Raw genomic sequence first — 17,126 nt, 5'->3', positions numbered from 1 at the left:
TGTGTATAATAGACAGCTGGCAAAAGTTCGTTCACTCTTAAGGTAAGCAGTGTTAAAAAAAAAAAAAAAAAAGTATTAATGCCTTGTAGAACACTGAAATGCTACAATGAAGGCTGACTGGCATATCAATCTGTTATTGAAAAAGATATTTGTATTCAGATGAACGGCCACAAAGGAATTTGTGAAGAAACACGAGAGGTCATTATTTTAGTATGTACTGTATATATTTTCGAAGGATGGATTTGAAATAAGCTATCTGAGATTCAAACCCAACAAACCACACCGAATAAAAGAAAATTTGATAGTGAATTGAAGTCTTTATTTTGAAAATTTACCTCAAAAAGGCCATTTGATCTTTCTTTATTTGACCAGAATTTAAATTTGCGTGTTCATTGATGTGACGAACAAATGGAGCATCAAGCTTTTTCCTCTTCGCTCTGATTCTCGCCCTTTTCCTCTTCGGACTCCGAAGAAGAGGAGGAAGATGAGGAGGAGGAGGAGCCTTTCCTAATTGTGGGCTTTTTCTTGATAGCCAGGCGTTTGGTCGGCTTGCTCGAAGCGTCTTCCTCGACTTCGGGAATTGCATGAGGAGCCGATTCGTTTTCTTGAGTCACAACTTCTCTTCCTACTTCCTGCTCCTCTGAGACACTCCCGCCAGGCCTTTGCTGGTCTTTGGAAGAGAACAGAGTCAGGCTAGCCTCTCTAGCCTCTCTCTCACACCGCGCTCTGTCACCATTCAAATTTTGTTACATGCAGTAACACAAGACAATACACTTAAAATGGATTCAAACAAATTGTTCACAGGCACGCATCGACAGCGGCTCTCCAAAATGCAGAAGTTGCACTTTCTCCCACAGATGCGATCGACAGGTTCACTTTGATCATGCCTGATTTCAACCAATTGGATCCACGACTTACCATGAGGCAGGGCATCCTCCAAAGGAAAGTCCAAGCTGTCAGGAAAGAAGATCAGTCAAACGCTAATGCACTGAATGTAAAATAATACTAGAAAAAAAATTAAAAAAAAAAAATCAGCCCAAGTCACGTCTAGGGTTACAGTGAAACCCTGATGCCCACCTGTCAACGTTGTCTGAAATCAGCAGCTGGTAGTTTTTGATCTCAGCCTCCAGTCTCATCTTGACGCAGAGCAGGTCTTTGTTCATCTCCAGCTGGTTCTCCACATGCGCCCTCACCTTCCTCAGCTGCCGCTCCAAGTCCAGAATCGTCCGGTTGAGCGGACCCAGTCGTTGCCCGCTCTCCAGCTTGGTGAACCTCAGGCAATCCTCCAGGTTGAAGATCTGCAGACAGGCGTTTGAGACTGGGGGTGGTTGCGTCCTTTTATCCCATTTCATTTGAAGTGTCATTCAGACCCATGTGAGGCCATCGGCTCAAAAGTTTGCAGATTGGGGGTTTTGCAAAGCGGGATCTATTTATGATGAACCGAGCAGCAAACGGCCCAAGCCCACCACCGCCGATGAAAACAAATTCCTAGAGCAGGCCGTTTTACCACAAAGCAAAGGAAAGTCTTTCCCGCGCCTTCGTTGAATTCTGCATCTACAAAGGCTCTCGATTTGGACAGCGACTCACTGTTGACCGTCATCTTCCACTTACAGTAAAGTCTCTCAACGACCGATGCAATGATATGCTCCAAAAAACTGCAATGCATTTTGTCACATGCTCATTGCCTCACGTCTGTCAAACTTGAAATCGAATAAAAAGGAAATGAATGGTGACTCTGTATTTTACTTTTTTATTATACAAGAACAGTTCCAAGTGGGAAATTGGAGAAGAACATTGGAGCAGTGTCATGCTATTTCACCACAACCAGCTTTGTGATCTTACTATCGGTTTATGGACTTGTAAATGCCCGACAAGCGGTTGTCAAAGAGTTCCGAGTTTACCCAGTCACCAGCTCAGCCTATGAGAGCAAACCTTAAAGATGGATTTGCAAATTTTTGAATGGCTCACCAGGCTGTGGGCACCCTGAACCTTGTTCTCCAGATGTTGTTTCTGCTTGAGCAGATCTTTGAGCTCCATCTCGCCTGACTGCAGCAATTCGGCATTTTGCGACTCCTCCGCTGCAATATTTTCAAACTAAAGAGGATACATGCGCACAGTGAGGGATCCGTACTGGCTGAAGCGATGTTAAGTCGTGACGTCAGCTACCTTATTCTGGTACCACTCCTCGGTCTCCTTCAGGTTCTTCGTGGCTAGTTTGCCGTACTGCTTGCGGATGTTGTAGACAATCTCTGGCAAGTTGGAGTTTGGAGTTTCAATCTCCACGTTCACCTCAGAGTTCTCGATCTTCTCTCGGAGGTCGTCCACAGACTACAAACATGAGGCGCTCCAGTTACGAGGGGGAGGTCGGCGCTTAAATGTGGTGGTTTGATATTCCGACTCACGTTTTTATGGTCGTGCTCAATGGCGGCCAATTCATCCTTCACCAGATGAATTTCTTTCTGCATCTGCTGGTTGCTCAACTTGGTGTCCTCGATGTTCTTCTTCAGCTCCGCCAGGTCGTTGTCAATCGCCTTCCGTGCCTTTGTCTCGTCGTTGAGCCTAAAATTTAGCAACAGGAATGTAATCATTATTGCAAGTGCACAAAAGTTGAATCGAGGCAATTCCAATCCTCATTTTTTGAAAAGGCCTTTCTCCTCTAATCTCCAAAGTCTGTCCAAGTCAACATATTAGATATATTTACACCTAAAGAAGCCATATCAAAGAGAACATCCAACTGCCTTTTCGAATCAGAGAACATTTTAGAACAGAGAAGCTAAAATAAACCCTGGGTGAAATTTTAACCCAACTTGAGCTTTTTCATGTTTTTGATGTGTGATATCAAAGTAAAAGTATACAAAAATACCCCACTGCAAGGCTAAAATAGTGCATGGATTGTCAAATGCTCGCAAACGGGAGGTCGAGAGGTACACCCTATAGGTGTCAAATTTAGCCCATATGGGGCTCATTTGCTGCCATTCAAGATTGGAAATACTGTACTGTATTGTCAATTTTGGAAAACCCGATGTTTTATCATGTATTTCCCCCGATTTTTGTATTAATGCTTTCAAGGGCAACTTGCAAAAGGGGCGCAATAGAAATTTTTGTGCTGACACCCCAAAACCACCGGGTGGCGCTAGCGGCCAACTTATGACATTTTCAAGTCTTTCAATGACTTCGATGATCGGCTTAGCCTGGACTCCGGTAATGCACACGTCTTCAAAAGACATAATACTCTCATTACGGCACAAGAAATATTGCTATTTCAATTTCATAACTATATCAATATACTGTACGGCATAGTTACTTTTGCTATTGTTGCATTTTTACAATTTTTGTACATAAGGTTTCCCTCCCAAAAAATGTATTCATGTATGGATAGGGCTGATTTCACTAAACATTTTGCGGGGTTGAAAGTAAACACATATTTATATTTGACGATGTTATGACCCTTTCAAAGTCAGCTCAAGTTGGGTGATAATAAGGACAGGCTAGTGAAAAATTCCCAGACACCCAGGGGTTTAATTACAAAATGTCGTACCAGTTAAGTTCTTTATTTTCTGAATGCTAAATTTTGAATTTGAACATTTTTTGCCCTCGTTCCACAATAGATTCCATACGTATCACAGAACAATATAATCAGCAGTCAAAGAAATCCACTTGTTTCTGTTGCTATTAATTGTGCCCGAGAGTGTCACATGGCTGAAAACAGGTGGACGTGCCTGTTTATTTTACCTTCTTTCTTCTAGTAATATGAATGACACTACATGCTGCTGGCATAAATAGACGACCAAAAATAGCTTCAGTTTTCAGACCAATTCAACTGAAATAGCTCATTCCCTGTACGGCACACTAATGTGCACGGACACAGTGATTGTACAACACTTAGGTAAAATGCACGAGACCGACTTGTTCTTGAAATCAGCATCGGCCAGTTTGGTGTTGTCAATCTGAAGCAGTAGCTTGGCATTATACATAGTGATGTCCTTTATCTGTGGAAAGAAAGACACATTAGCTTTTGGTAGTTTAGGGTGAAATCACTCAGTGATTTGCAAAACCTGTGTGGAAAAAAAAAATCAAACTTCTCTTTTCTGAAAATTGTTATCAATTTAGTACAAAATGAATACATGGAGAACCAGTGGAGAGGGACAGAGCCCTTCCATAGATGATGAAACGTAACCAACCAAACATACATAACACACAACAACGTAACATAACCAACCATAACCAACATAACCAAAATTGGCTGTATAATTGTTGGACATTCAGCAGTTTAGAAAAGATCCAAGGTAGTTTCACTTAAAGTTTTTAGTGCAAAACTTCACCCAAAATACATTTGTAAGGTATAGGCGTGACATTTAAACATTTTCTCCCTTAGCTTAAAAAAAGTTTTTCAGAGAAGCATCCACCTTATTCTTGAGGTTCTTCAGCGGCTGTTCGACCTCTTCCCAGTCGCGGGCCTCCGGCGTTTTCCTTTTCACCAAAATCTCATCGATGTCTTCCTTCAACTGCTGGTTCTCCTTCTCCAGCTTCTTCACTCTGCCCAGGTAGCCGGACAGCCGCTCGTTCAAACCTCGCAGGGTCTGTCTGTCATCTGCTAGGGGGGCAGGGGTCGTGACAAGAACGGGGGTCCGGCCCCGGGCAGGAGAGGAGTCCCTGTCCGTCTCGTTCCGCAGCACATTGCGCAGCCCCTCCAAGCTGGCCACCGACACTCTGGAGCCTCTTCCGCCAGCCCCACCGAACATGCTTGCAGCTGTGTTGGAAGCCATGATAAAATGATGAGCGAGAGAAGGCAACCACACTGTGACACCGACAAAAATGGATGGATGCGCTTGATCCAGGTTGGGTTTTATAGCATCTTTACACACGAATCTAATCCGCCCCCTGCTTTTGGCACCTTTACCTGCAATTGACCTTGTTTCTCCTCTTTGGATTGGACACAGGCAGAGCTGGAGGGAGGAGACAATAGGTCCTACCCCGCTATAAATGGACGCGAACCAGTCACCTCGCACCATCCTTCTCCGATACACACCTGCAGTTCTCACCGTTTGAGCTCACTGTGCTGACTTTGGTCCTTACGATGTCCAAAGGCAGCGATTACAGCAGCCAGTCGTGTACTCTCGGTGGCAGTATGAGAAGTTACCCAAAAAGCAACGTCCAGCCGGCGGGCAAGTTTAGGGAGAAGGACGACATGGTGGGACTCAATGACAAGTTTGTCAGGTTGATCGAAAAGGTCAGTTTTTTCAAATTCACTGGACGGTTGCAGTGCACATACTTGCGCGTGCGCACGCGTGTGTGTGTAGAGGCTTGTCACTGATAAATGTATTTATTGTATCTCATGATGTCGAAACATTTATCACTGAGATCCTGAGGGTCTCAAATAGAGAAAATTTAGTAGTAAAAAAAATAAGAACAATGGGCTGCAGGTCAACACTAACATTTGCTATTTGTTAAAGCTTTGTTTCATGTCTAAAGCAAAGAAAATGTTTGTTACGTTGTGAGATATATATATATATATATATATATATATATATATATATATATATATATATATATATATATATATATATATATATATATATGTATGCCCATTCTCTTGGTGTCAGGTGAAACAGCAAGAGGATGAGAACAAAAAACTGGAAACAAAGTTGAAAATTCTGAAAGATCAGGAGGCCTATGAAGGCAAGATTGGATTTACGGTGAAGCGACTGGAGGAGGTGCTGAAGCAACAGATCGACAAGTTACTTCACGATCAGGCCAAACTTGAGGATGAGCTCTTTCAGAACCAAGAAGAGGCCGAGAACAGCAAGAAGAGGTGATGTCAATGTCGCCAACACCTTCTGTCTACTATTACTGGCAATAAAATTCTAATTCTAATTTTATTCTCAGGTATGAGGATGAGTTGCTGAAGAAAAGCGAATTGGAGAATGAATTCATCGTCACCAAAAAGGTATTGTTATTTCTACAATAGCACAGTGTTTCCCAATCTTATAAACACATTTTTAAACCCCTTTGCAAAATATATTTGGACACAAACAATTGTGTTTTACTTTCTTTCCTTTTGAAGACAGCGCTGTAGAAACTGTGTATGGTGACCTCAAGTGACCAAAAATAATAATACAGCTCGCGTGCACGCTATTGTGGTTAAAATACTGTACTGTACTTTGTTTGTTTAAATCTAGTTTGCACATTATTTGACGGTTTGATGGGAATTGACGGGAGAATGGGAATGTTCAATTTTCTTTTTTAAAATGCTTCATAATTCTAGTCTTTTAGCCCCAAATTATTTACGTCGTTTCCGGCGTCACTATACAGTATGTCGGTACGGCTGAGGATCTACCGCAGAACCCCGATTGGGAATGACTGCATTCCCCAAGTGGGAATCAGTGCATTAGGACACTTTTGGATAAGTTGTGGGTACATTGTATGATAAATGTGCTTGACGAAGGAGGCAGATGAAGGTCACCTGACGGCTGTAAATTTGGCACTGGAATTGGAAGATCTGATCGGCCACCTGGATTTTCTCAGGGTTGGCTATGATGAGGTAACATGGAAGTTTCTCTGCTGTTTTGTTTTTATCCCCACTGATGTTGTGACACGCTTCTCGAAGGAAATCAAAGAGCTGGAATCTCAAATCCAGAACGAGACGGTGGTTATACGGGACAACACCAAGCGGTTTCTGGATTTGAATGAGATTGTTGATAGTGTCAAGTGTCAGTACTCCGACATGACGGCCCGCAGTCGAGGGGAAGCAGAGCACTGGAGCCAGAAGAAGGTGTGGAGGAGGATGCGAGAAGTCAGACGGCACCTGTTTATTAATACTATTGTGTGATTTCTCTCACTTTTAGATTGATGTGATGGTTTTAAAAGCAGGACAGCAAGAGCAAGAACTGAGAGATATGCGGAGAGAGATCTCAGACACTGCACGCTTCATCCAGAGGATGAATGCAGACCTGGATGCCCTCAAAAGAAAGGTTTCTTCTCAGACATGGCCAAAGAGCTCACACTTAAGTCGAACCAGGAGAAAAGCCTGTGGAAATGAGAATGTCTAAAGTTTGGGATAGTTTCACGCTTTCTGAGAGAAGCTTAAGTGTAACTGCTTAGGTTACACAGCTGCGCTTCTACTGTACAGTAAAGTGACCACCATTAGCTGATTCCATAACGCCTACACTGGTGGTTAGGACAGTTGGAATATAGAGTGAGTTTTTGAGGTGGATAACTTGTCATCTGCATATTCCCTCGCCTGTATAGGAAGAGTCCCTGAAGAAGGACATTAATGACGCGATCATGGAAGACGACCAAAACGTGGAGAGGGCCCGGAAGGACGTGGCCCAGTTGGAGGAGGCCTTGATGCGCGCCAAGCGTGACTTGACCAGCTTGATCCGAGAGCACCAAGAACTGATGAACCTCAAGCTGGCCCTGGATATTGAGATCGCCACCTATCGCAAGCTACTGGAAGGCGAGGAACTGAGGTAGTGTTGAGCCCAGGAGAAATGTGCTCATGCAGCTTATTTGAGACATAGTGAGACAGTATGTGTGTTTTCCATGTATTCATATTTGAAAAGTGGACCTGAACAATTTTGAAAAAAAGACAGGGCTGTTAACATTCCAAATTTTTACATCGGTGTGGAGGTGTGACTGTTCTTCCTTCCTTTTTTGAGCTGCTGTATTTTCACAAACACAACACACACACACATGCAGTATTCATACCTTTTATTTAAGTACAGAGTGTGAATACTTTGCCAACTCTGCTGAGCTGAAAGTTGATCAGAAATACTTACCCTAACAAGAGTTTGCTCTGTTTGTTTGCAGAATGAACAAACTCATGCATGCATAACTCAGGTGAGAATGCCACTGAACAGATCGCCTGTTGTGTAAAAGACGATCACACACTTTGCATTCTTAGCGCCCTATTTCTTTTATCCTTTCTTATTCATTTAGGATCATCAGGAGTGCCGCAGGAAATCATCCAATTCCATGTAATCGTTCTCCAAATAATGTAAATGTGTTATTTCATCCATGCTACTGATGTATATTGACAGGCAGAAGACTTAAATGCTTTACTCTACCAATAGCAACACACCATTACTATTTCAGAATAATGCAGTGCCTTGAGATACAAGTGACTCGAGGAGTTTTTTTGTTTTTTTTTTTAAGCAAAGGAAAAGAGGAATTTATATGCACCATTTGATCTGTCAATTGAACCGCCCACCGCTGAGAATCATAGCGGCACAAACTGTATTTGAACAAATCCTGCATTCATTTTGTCCAAACATTCAGTAATCACATTATATCTCATCCAAGCAGGAAGTCCCCGAACCAAGAGATGTCAAGGTGTGCATGGAGGCAGGCGGAGTGGTGTCCCAAAGTTTTCATTGCACAGATTAGAAGAGCCAAATGTCAATTTGAAGCTCTTTGTTAAGGTGCATTAATTTGGTCAAGAAACGGCTCTTTTTTATTATTATGATTTTTAAGTTGGTTCAATCTACAAAAAATACTATTTGTTAAGGGGTGTGGTTTGTCTTATCCAAAATAAATAAACAAGCTGACTAACTTGCATTGTCAAAGCAATTATTGGCACAACATATACTATAGACTGGATGTACGTTTTTTGCCGAATTAGTTATCAAGCAGAGTACTGCAGACCCACAGCAGCTGAATCGATATGGTTTTAAAGCAAATCAGTCAACTGCTCTACCTAAAATTATTTATTAAAGAAATTACAGATTCCATAGTTTAAAAAACTCACAATAGTGTTTGTGTTTGTCAATCCTCAGAAAGCATTTGATACAATAAATTATGATATATTCATCAACAAGTTCAAATATGTCATTAGTGGTCCAATTTGAATGGACACAGAAGCCATTATCATGGGAGCTTTCACCCATGTTATAAAGTCGATTTCTCACCTTAAATACCATAGTGTTATTTTGCTTTGTTGACGCATTTCTAAGGACTCCTTGTTTACTCTGCGCTCTCATCACCAAGCAGACGTACATGACTTGCAAGAGGCCTGATGTCGATAGCAAGCCCTTGTCACACCCGTGCAAGAGTAAATACATGCCAACCTTATCCGCACACAGAGAGTTTGCACACTTAACAGCCAAGTAAACAGCAATGTCTAGTTTATTAGTTAGAAAGTTTTACTGTAGAAAATACCAAAGTAGCAAAAAGGTGTGTTTGAGAGCACGCAGTCGGACAATCAACGTCAGTATGAAATAATTCACCCGCGGGCGGGGCTGTTGCTATGAATACTAGGTTCCTCTGGGACTGATGTGAAAGGAGAAACAGCCTTTAGTGAGTGTGGTCTCTTGACACTGTTTGCCATTTTAATGTCAGTAAAACACTTGTTTTGTGTCCTTCATTCAATGCTGGAATAGTCTCCAGCAAGCCTTGTGAGGACGAGCAGTCAAAATGATGAATGGATGTTTCGTGGCCGGACGACATTGAACCCCGTCATGACGGCAAGTGAGGCAGACTCACTTTGAGAGGTACAGCTTCACTAAACAAGACGTTTCACTTCCTGGTTAGAAATCTTGATACCATAAAAGTCATATTTAATAGTAAATTAAATCTCTAATGTGCTAAATCTAATTTATATGTATATATTTCACAGCGTTACGTTGAAAATATCGTGATAAAGGCCCTTTAAATAAAGCCTGTTTCAAGAGTTGCTTGAATCGAAAGCATACCTTTTGAACATTGTTTCTGGCGTCCCCTAGAGGTCAGTGTTGAATCAAAACCGGTTTGAGTCATTCATTGTCCAAAACACTTCGTCTGGAAGTGGCTTATGCAATAAATTTACAACACACATTTCAATAAGTATTCCTTTTGTTCAAATGCGTGTTGTTTGAAGATGATATACATTTTCTGATGAGGAAATGCAAAGTATCTTGGATATTATTTCGTCAGAATATAAGTCAAAACATGACTCAGTAAAAACACTAAAACCAAAAGATACTAGAATATAAAGAGTAGCTGACATTAAATACCCTTTGACAATAAGGTCAGCTTGAAACAAGTGTACAGTGGGAACAGTTTCTTCTTTTGCTTTGTGTGTGTTCAATGTAAACAAGACAATTGTGATAGCTATTGACTGAAACTCCGTCTTAAAGATTTACACGAGCTTCTTATTCTTTGTGACGTGTGTCTTTCCAATATGGAAAACATATTTGCACATGGACTAAACATGCTGGAGGAACACCCGGATCCCGTGAGGGCCTCCCCATCGCTCCTCACGCCACGCATTATTTCAGACCTTGTTGGCGACTAATTTCATTAAAGTCTGCTCCTTTTCCTCCGTCCATCCTTGCACTCGGTCTTCTATCCACCCACATGCTACATGCTACATGTTTCAAAGGCCATTTTCAGACATGAGAAACCATAAGATGTGCAGTATATTCCACATTTATTTCAACATCTATTATCCTTTTAAATGGCTTTGAAAACATGCTTTGAAAACAAACACAATTTTAATCAACAAAGCGCACATTTGTGGTCGTTGCAAGTGACTTTTGAAACAACAAAAAGTCAACTTCCTAGCTAGAAGCCAATTTTCTGTCATGAGCTTCTTAATAAATGTCTGCATGTGACGAAGGTCCATGTTATTCCTTGTGTCTTCTTTCTGGAGATGAATTGGGCTCCTCCAGGGAGTGTATCCCTCTCTCCTCCTCAGCTCGCATACCAGTACATAGATAAACACTGCTGGGGAAAGTAGGAGTAAACATTGGCAGGAGGTAGAGGAAAACTGGTAACAATAATTTCAAAAGCAGCCACAATAACAAGACATGCTACTCAAACTACACTATGTGAGGACTAATTGACATGAGCACGCTTTTCCTGCATGAAATATAACAATGCCTTGTTCACATTTGCTCTGCCATTCATTCGCAACCAGTCCAAAGTGGTGTTCTACTACTATTACTATGGCTACTACTACTACTACTACTACTACTTCTATTATAAATCAGTGGTAACAACAACAACTGTGAGACACACTGAACTCGGTCACAGCAAATCTGCTTGTGAATATCCAGCACTGTACAGGAGTGGTTTTGAAATGAACGCTGAATTAGGATGACAAAAGAAGCCTACTGGAATATATAAAATGTATTTGGAGATGCTTCAAAGGCACTAAATGGTAGCTGGTGTGTGCTGACCCCCAATAGAAGTTTGAATGTGATTGGTTAATGCTAAACACCAGTCACATCTACAGTTATGAGGGTGTGCACACCCGTGCAACTTCCATTTGTTAATTTTTTTTATTTCTTAAAACAATTGAGTTTTTTTTTCAAACCAAGACGCATGATACAAAAATCAGAAAATCCACATTCTACGAAAAATATACAACAATTAAATAACAATAAATGTTTTGTAGAACAATAATAATAAGGGAAAAATAGATTAATTATACTCAAGTAAAGGTATTTTTCAAACATTTCTCTATAGGTAGCAAATATTAATCTTATCTGTTATCAATTTATCAGACATGAAATGAGTGTCAGGGCAGCACAGAGGATGACTGGTTAACACATCTGACTCACAGTTCAGAGGTTGCAGGTTCACTTTCGGCCTTCCTTTGTGGAGTTTGCATTTTTCTGGGTACTTTGGCTTCCTCCCACATTCCCCAAAACGTGCAGGATAGGAATAATGCTCTAAATTTCCCTAAGGTGTGTTTGTGAGTGTGAATGATCATTATGAATATGAAATTTTCCCAACAAAACTACAGATTAACAATAAACGTTACAGACGTAGCACCAACTCTTTCATATCTATCTATCTATCTATCTATCTATCTATCTATCTATCTATCTATCTATCTATCTATCTATCTATCTATCTATCTATCTATCTATCTATCTATCTATCCATCCATCCATCCATCCATCCATCCATCCATCCATCCATCCATCCATCCATCCATCCATCCATCCATCCATCCATCTATATATACACACATAAAAAATAAGTGGCATTTGGAAAGACAAGTGTGGACTTTTTAGTTGCTTTTTGCCACTTGACGTGGACTGAAATCATCATAGACATCCTCAGTTACTCAGAGCTTAGGTAACAAACAATCAAAATGCTGCAGGGTTTTATAAACAAAATTTTTGGCTTCAATATCCATTCACAAAAAAATGTAAACGTTTGCGCTCGCCATTCCACTTTTCAATTACTTTCAACCTGATACCAAATGTTCCTGTTAACATCGTATTTCTACAGATGCAGATCTACAAAAGCTACTCAATATTCCGATTGGTATTTTCCCTGACTGAAGACGCTTTTGAAATCTTCTGCCTCAACCTGTCTCGAAGTTTCTGGTGCAGCTTAAATGCTGGTTCTGTGTACTGTCTGTTGGCGAGGCCCAACACCAGCGGCACCACAGCCATACTCCCGATACCGGTGCATGAGAGTACGACGTGCGTGGTGGAGTTCCACTTGGCGTCGCTGATCAAGAAGGCAACGCACACGTGCATGTAGATGAGGTAAGGAACCCAGCATGCAAGAAAGGTGAGAGAGACGGCCACCACGCAACGAGTGTAGCGCATGTTTAACCGGTGTTCCCGATCCGAGGCTTGGCCGCGCTCCACCGAGCGATGGAGCCGGCAGATGTCTTTCAGTTGGCCCCGCGTGATCCACAGGACGCGGGCCGTCATGGCGGCGATGGTGAGGATGGCGGGTAGGACGAGCCCGTAGACCTCCAGGTAGATGAAGGCGTTGGGGAACACGCGTCTGTACGAGCAGCACGCGGTGCCGTTGGCCGAACAGTTTGGCGCCAGGGCGGCTTTTTGGCCACGTACGCAACAGTCGTTCCAATCCGGGCCGGTCCAGTTGTTCCAGCCGAAAGCGGGCAGGGACGCGTACAACAGCGGCGGCCCCCACACCAACAGCAGGGCCAGGGGAAAACTTCGGTGCATCCACAAGTTGCTGTAGCGCAGCGGTTCCGCGATACAAATGTAACGCTCGTAGTGGACCGTCACCAAGTTGAGCAGGAAGGCCAGAAAGAGGAAATTTGGGAAAACGTGCGCCAGCAGGCACGAACTGAAGCTCAACTCGCGGTTGAGTCCCATCAGAGGTATGAAGGGCAGCGCCACACCCGTGCACAGGTCAGCCACCAGCAGGCTCAGGAAGAAGTAGTTGGGTGTGTTGTGAAGCTGGCGGTTGCACATGATGCCCAAGATGATGAGCAGGTTGGCCAAGATGATGGAGGCCGACAGCGGCACCGTGATGGCGTAGATGAGGCGTTCCTGGCTGAGCAGCGCTCCGGGGTCGCCGCAGTCCATGATTGAGGATATCAACAAAACGGCTCCACTCCCATCAACGTGCGGTGACCTGTGGGACGTCCAAATCGTAGCTTTAGACTTTGACGCGGCAGTTCAAGGGAGACTGTAAGTATCCCTGATGTCTGTCATTCCTACTTTTTACTTTGATTTTTACTTTGATTACCCTGTTCTCTCCCCCGTGGAACATCAAGCCTGTGGGAGGTGAACTTATTAACTTTGGACTCACTGCCAGTTGTAGAAATGGACAACCATTAACAGTTGCGTTTGCATTTTGTGCGTGGGCCTTGCAGCGGGGACTTATCCAGATTCATTTACCCTTCAATACCACAAAAATCTCAATATAGTTTTTGAATCAACCAATGCTCTACACGCATGCAATATATGATGCGACAGAGATGTGCTTTGCTAGTTGAATGATCTCACGCACCCATCCGGTGATTGAGAAAAAGTGCTGCTATTTTGAGGGTAATGTGATTTGTTCAGAATCAATCGCTACTAAGGCTTAGGCTCTATTTGGAATGTCTCCTCTTCTAACTTTAAAACAACCTGCAGCACCCTTGAAACTTCATGTCAAAGAGTCAACGTAAGAGAAAAGTCATTCCTCAATGGATTTTCATTTCAATTGATGCTGAGGTAAAAATTCATGAGGAACAATAGTTGCATTCGGCACCGTTCCTATGGGTTTGTCAGAATTCAAAGAAGGGTTCCTCCAAAAATAACTGACTTATCGGAAGGGGAAGAAAAAACTAGAGGGCTTATAGGAAAGGGAGGCAAAAACAAAACAGAACAAACAAACAAACAAAAACAGAATCCATAGTAGCCTTTTTATTTGCTGATTCTGAAGGTTGTGGACTGAAAATATTGACATGACAGTCCATAGAGGTGGGAATCAGGTTGGACAAAAATGAATAAATTAAAAAAAAACAAAAAAAAAACAAAAGTGCCAAGAGGAAGGCTACAAAATGAAGACAAATAAAAATAATGGAAATGAAAAATAAAAAGTATTATATTTTACCCTGTAAATGTGGGCCAGTGCTTATGAGAGCAACGCGTCCTTCAAATAAGATCCTCATACACATTTTTATTTGAAATCAACGCGCAGGTTACGAAGCAGGGGAGATGTTTGCAGAAGCTGTCAATAAAACCGCGCTTCCATATGACACATGGCAATGCGATATATTGCATCACACCCGTACATTGAGTGCTCTCTCTGTTACATTCTAGATCACTCGTAAATCCCACAACCTATAGTGCCCTACACAGTGAACCTTTTGAAAAAGAACCAGGTCAGTGAAATCAGGTTTACCTTTCTGTGACAATCCGTCCGGTCTGATCAATTTAGCTTATTATCGTCCCTCATGTCTGACACATCCGCGCCCAGATGATCATTGCTGCTTCCATCGTAATGCCTTTAGTGGATCCAAAGTTTTTGGAAAAAAAAAAGAAGCACAAATCACTGCAGGAAAGCAGCCGTCTGTCGTTCTGTCCGCCTGTCCGTCCGCACGCTGCTAAGAGGAGGTGAGCACAGAGGAAGAAGAAAATGAGAAGAGGCAGCAGTCTTCTGACCCACTGACTTGCTCTCTCAGTCCCTTGCATCTGTTTGGCCCGCCTATCCAGGATGTACATTTGCTCCTTTCATAATGAGATTCCTGGTTAAGATTGGTCAGAGGCCAGTTTTTCTACTGGCTCTGAGCTACACCGCATTCTAAAGTCTGCTAATTGAGTTGCAGGTTGCACACTGGGAGAACACTCAATTTGTTGAGCCGATTACTGGAAAACAGAGAACTAAATGGAGACGAGAAAGCTACTCACAATATCAACCAAAGTAGAAGTACAGTTACTTGGACTCACTGTCACGCACACTCTCACACACTTGACACACATTTTTGCTCTCTCACTCGCTCACTTGCACACGCGCACACACACGGTGTGTTCCTGAAATCCACAGCATCTGTCATGCCCGCCTGGTATCCAAACACAGCGTCTGATGGAAGGTCGGTGGAAGCTCGCTTTGTTTTCCAAACACTCTTTCCATGACAGTTTGGAGCAGAGCTGGTTGCCGGCCCAGCGCCTGTCAGATAACGGCGTTCTTTAAACACAGCCGTCCCCGAACCTGGACGCAGCTGGGAAGACACTACACAGGGACACGGCCACATCTTTACATGAGCATGGGACCATTCACATTCATTTTCACACTTTGTGAACGTTCACTGGACCACCAGGTCTAGGCCTACACGTTAACAAAATCCATCAATGTTCTTAAAAGGAGTGGAAGACTTTTTCAGTTGGGATGTTAATATTGGGGATCCTGGACTGTCAGGCCTCAAATCAGTTTTTCAGCCCAGCCGCGGCCATGACAGCAGCTCCATGTCAAGCTGGAACCCATCCGAGTTTCTTACATTGCCCAAGGATGCATCGTGACTATGAATGCTCATGTCTGGATGAGTTACGGTCCGCATACACACACAATGAGATGTAGATGTAAGGAAGGAGCCCTTATGCACAGGATGTTTATCCATTTGTGCATGGTAAACTCAAAGGAGAAATAGACACTCTCCTATGGGAGGTAAAACTGGAAACACTGAATGTATGGCTTGGGTCTGAAATGTAGCTTGGAATACTTTAGAGAGATGCGATTCCTGCATGCTTGAGAGGTGAATGTGCAGTTGAAAGAAGCCAACACTACAGTGAAAACTAAAACTAAAAAATGACATAAATACAATTAGAATTGGAAAAAAAGCACTTTTGTTAGCGAAATAAAGTAAAAACAAAACGGATTTTTTTTTATGAAACCTAAAGTAAGTTATTTTACATTGACAAAACTAAATTAATTCACCGAATTAATTTGCGAAAATCTCTTCCTTTTCGTCTTTGGCATCGACTTCAAAACATGATTCTGTGAGGTCGGTTTGCCATATCAGGTTCACCTAGCATCATCATGCTGAGATTTAAAGTCATCATGACAGGATTAAAAGTCATCATGGTGAAATTTCCAGTCATTGTGAATAGGTTAAATGTCATCGTGACAATATTTAAAGTTATCACAGCACGATCCAAAATGATTTGCAACGCCCTTTGCAGTATTAAAGTCAATCTTTTTTTTTCTCCTTTTGCTATGTGGCCCTGATACGCCATCGTAGACTTTAAATGTCGGCAGATGGCAGGTGGAATCGTCTTTTGGGAGTTGTTGAAGGTCCTATTACTGATGTTACTGATGATTCACATTTTCAAGTCATGGCAACTATCGCAAGATCTGTGCTCTTTCCAGTCCGATGTTGTGTCTATGTCTCTAGTAATATCATACTGTAACTGTCATAAATAACAAGTTGAAAGGAATTTAGGCTGTGCTCCAAAAAAATTCACTAAGATGAAAGAAGTATTCAAACTATTTATTGATCTTAAGCTATAAAAATTTTTATTTTATTTATTTATTTTTTTTAGTTTAATTGTGGTTTTGGACTGAACTGTGCTTTCTGTGACTCTCTTTCTGATACTCCCAAATTGTGGCAAGACATTTGAAGATTTTCTTGGATAACAAATTTTGTAACTTTTAGCAAACTTTACAGATTTATTTTAGTTATTATTAGTATTACCCCATGAAAAATCATATCATTCATTTATTACTTTTTGGCAAATTAGCAATTTTATTTTTATTTTTCTACTCTTTTATTTCTGTAATGTGTTTATTTGTGAGTTGTTGACAGAACATGAAAGAATTGAAACCAAAATAAATATTTACTTGGCTCTAAAGGCTCTTCTGATGTTCTCATACTCAGAAAATCAAAACCAAAGCCCCCCCCCCAAAAAAAAAACAAAAACAAAAACAAAACAAAAACATGACAATTT

The 17,126-nt window shown here is 41.9% G+C and overlaps 3 protein-coding genes across 3 annotated transcripts; 1 reads left to right on the top strand and 2 right to left on the bottom strand.

The window, feature by feature from the left end:
• Positions 1–416: 416 nt before the first annotated feature.
• LOC148427933 (keratin, type I cytoskeletal 18-like) lies at positions 417–4,766 on the bottom strand. Its single transcript, XM_088408853.1, has 8 exons — positions 4,407–4,766; positions 3,907–3,989; positions 2,403–2,559; positions 2,167–2,328; positions 1,969–2,094; positions 1,078–1,298; positions 919–953; positions 417–670 (listed from the first exon to the last, which is right to left on the bottom strand). Exons 1-8 carry the CDS (start codon positions 4,764–4,766, stop codon positions 417–419), a joined length of 1,398 nt encoding a protein of 465 aa, XP_088264979.1.
• Positions 4,767–5,077: 311 nt separating this feature from the next.
• LOC148427932 (intermediate filament protein ON3-like) lies at positions 5,078–7,473 on the top strand. Its single transcript, XM_088408181.1, has 7 exons — positions 5,078–5,230; positions 5,604–5,812; positions 5,887–5,947; positions 6,446–6,541; positions 6,608–6,772; positions 6,846–6,971; positions 7,249–7,473. Exons 1-7 carry the CDS (start codon positions 5,078–5,080, stop codon positions 7,471–7,473), a joined length of 1,035 nt encoding a protein of 344 aa, XP_088264307.1.
• A 4,763-nt stretch (positions 7,474–12,236) lies between these two features.
• Positions 12,237–13,295, bottom strand: LOC148427931 (G protein-coupled bile acid receptor 1-like). Its single transcript, XM_088435997.1, has one exon. It carries the CDS (start codon positions 13,278–13,280, stop codon positions 12,237–12,239), a length of 1,044 nt encoding a protein of 347 aa, XP_088292123.1. The 5' UTR covers positions 13,281–13,295.
• Between the last annotated feature and the right edge of the window lie 3,831 nt (positions 13,296–17,126).

This window comes from Hippichthys cyanospilos, chromosome 2, assembly GCF_059441005.1.
Source record: "Hippichthys cyanospilos isolate Australia breed blue-spotted pipefish chromosome 2, RoL_Hcya_1.0, whole genome shotgun sequence".
NCBI classification, from domain to species: Eukaryota; Metazoa; Chordata; class Actinopteri; order Syngnathiformes; family Syngnathidae; genus Hippichthys; species Hippichthys cyanospilos.
This window is presented reverse-complemented; position numbering and strand designations above follow the sequence as displayed.

Excerpts from the sequence above, each read along its gene's own strand:
- LOC148427933 (XM_088408853.1), bottom strand. The coding sequence starts at position 4,766 with ATGGCTTCCAACACAGCTGCAAGCATGTTCGGTGGGGCTGGCGGAAGA. Across the intron at positions 2,329-2,402 it reads TTGAGCACGACCATAAAAAC|TCTGTGGACGACCTCCGAGA; the intron begins GTGAGTCGGAAT and ends TCATGTTTGTAG. Across the intron at positions 954-1,077 it reads ATTTCAGACAACGTTGACAG|CTTGGACTTTCCTTTGGAGG; the intron begins GTGGGCATCAGG and ends CTTTCCTGACAG.
- LOC148427932 (XM_088408181.1), top strand. The coding sequence starts at position 5,078 with ATGTCCAAAGGCAGCGATTACAGCAGCCAGTCGTGTACTCTCGGTGGC. Across the intron at positions 5,813-5,886 it reads GCCGAGAACAGCAAGAAGAG|GTATGAGGATGAGTTGCTGA; the intron begins GTGATGTCAATG and ends TTTTATTCTCAG. Across the intron at positions 5,948-6,445 it reads AATTCATCGTCACCAAAAAG|GAGGCAGATGAAGGTCACCT; the intron begins GTATTGTTATTT and ends TGCTTGACGAAG.
- LOC148427931 (XM_088435997.1), bottom strand. The coding sequence starts at position 13,280 with ATGGACTGCGGCGACCCCGGAGCGCTGCTCAGCCAGGAACGCCTCATC.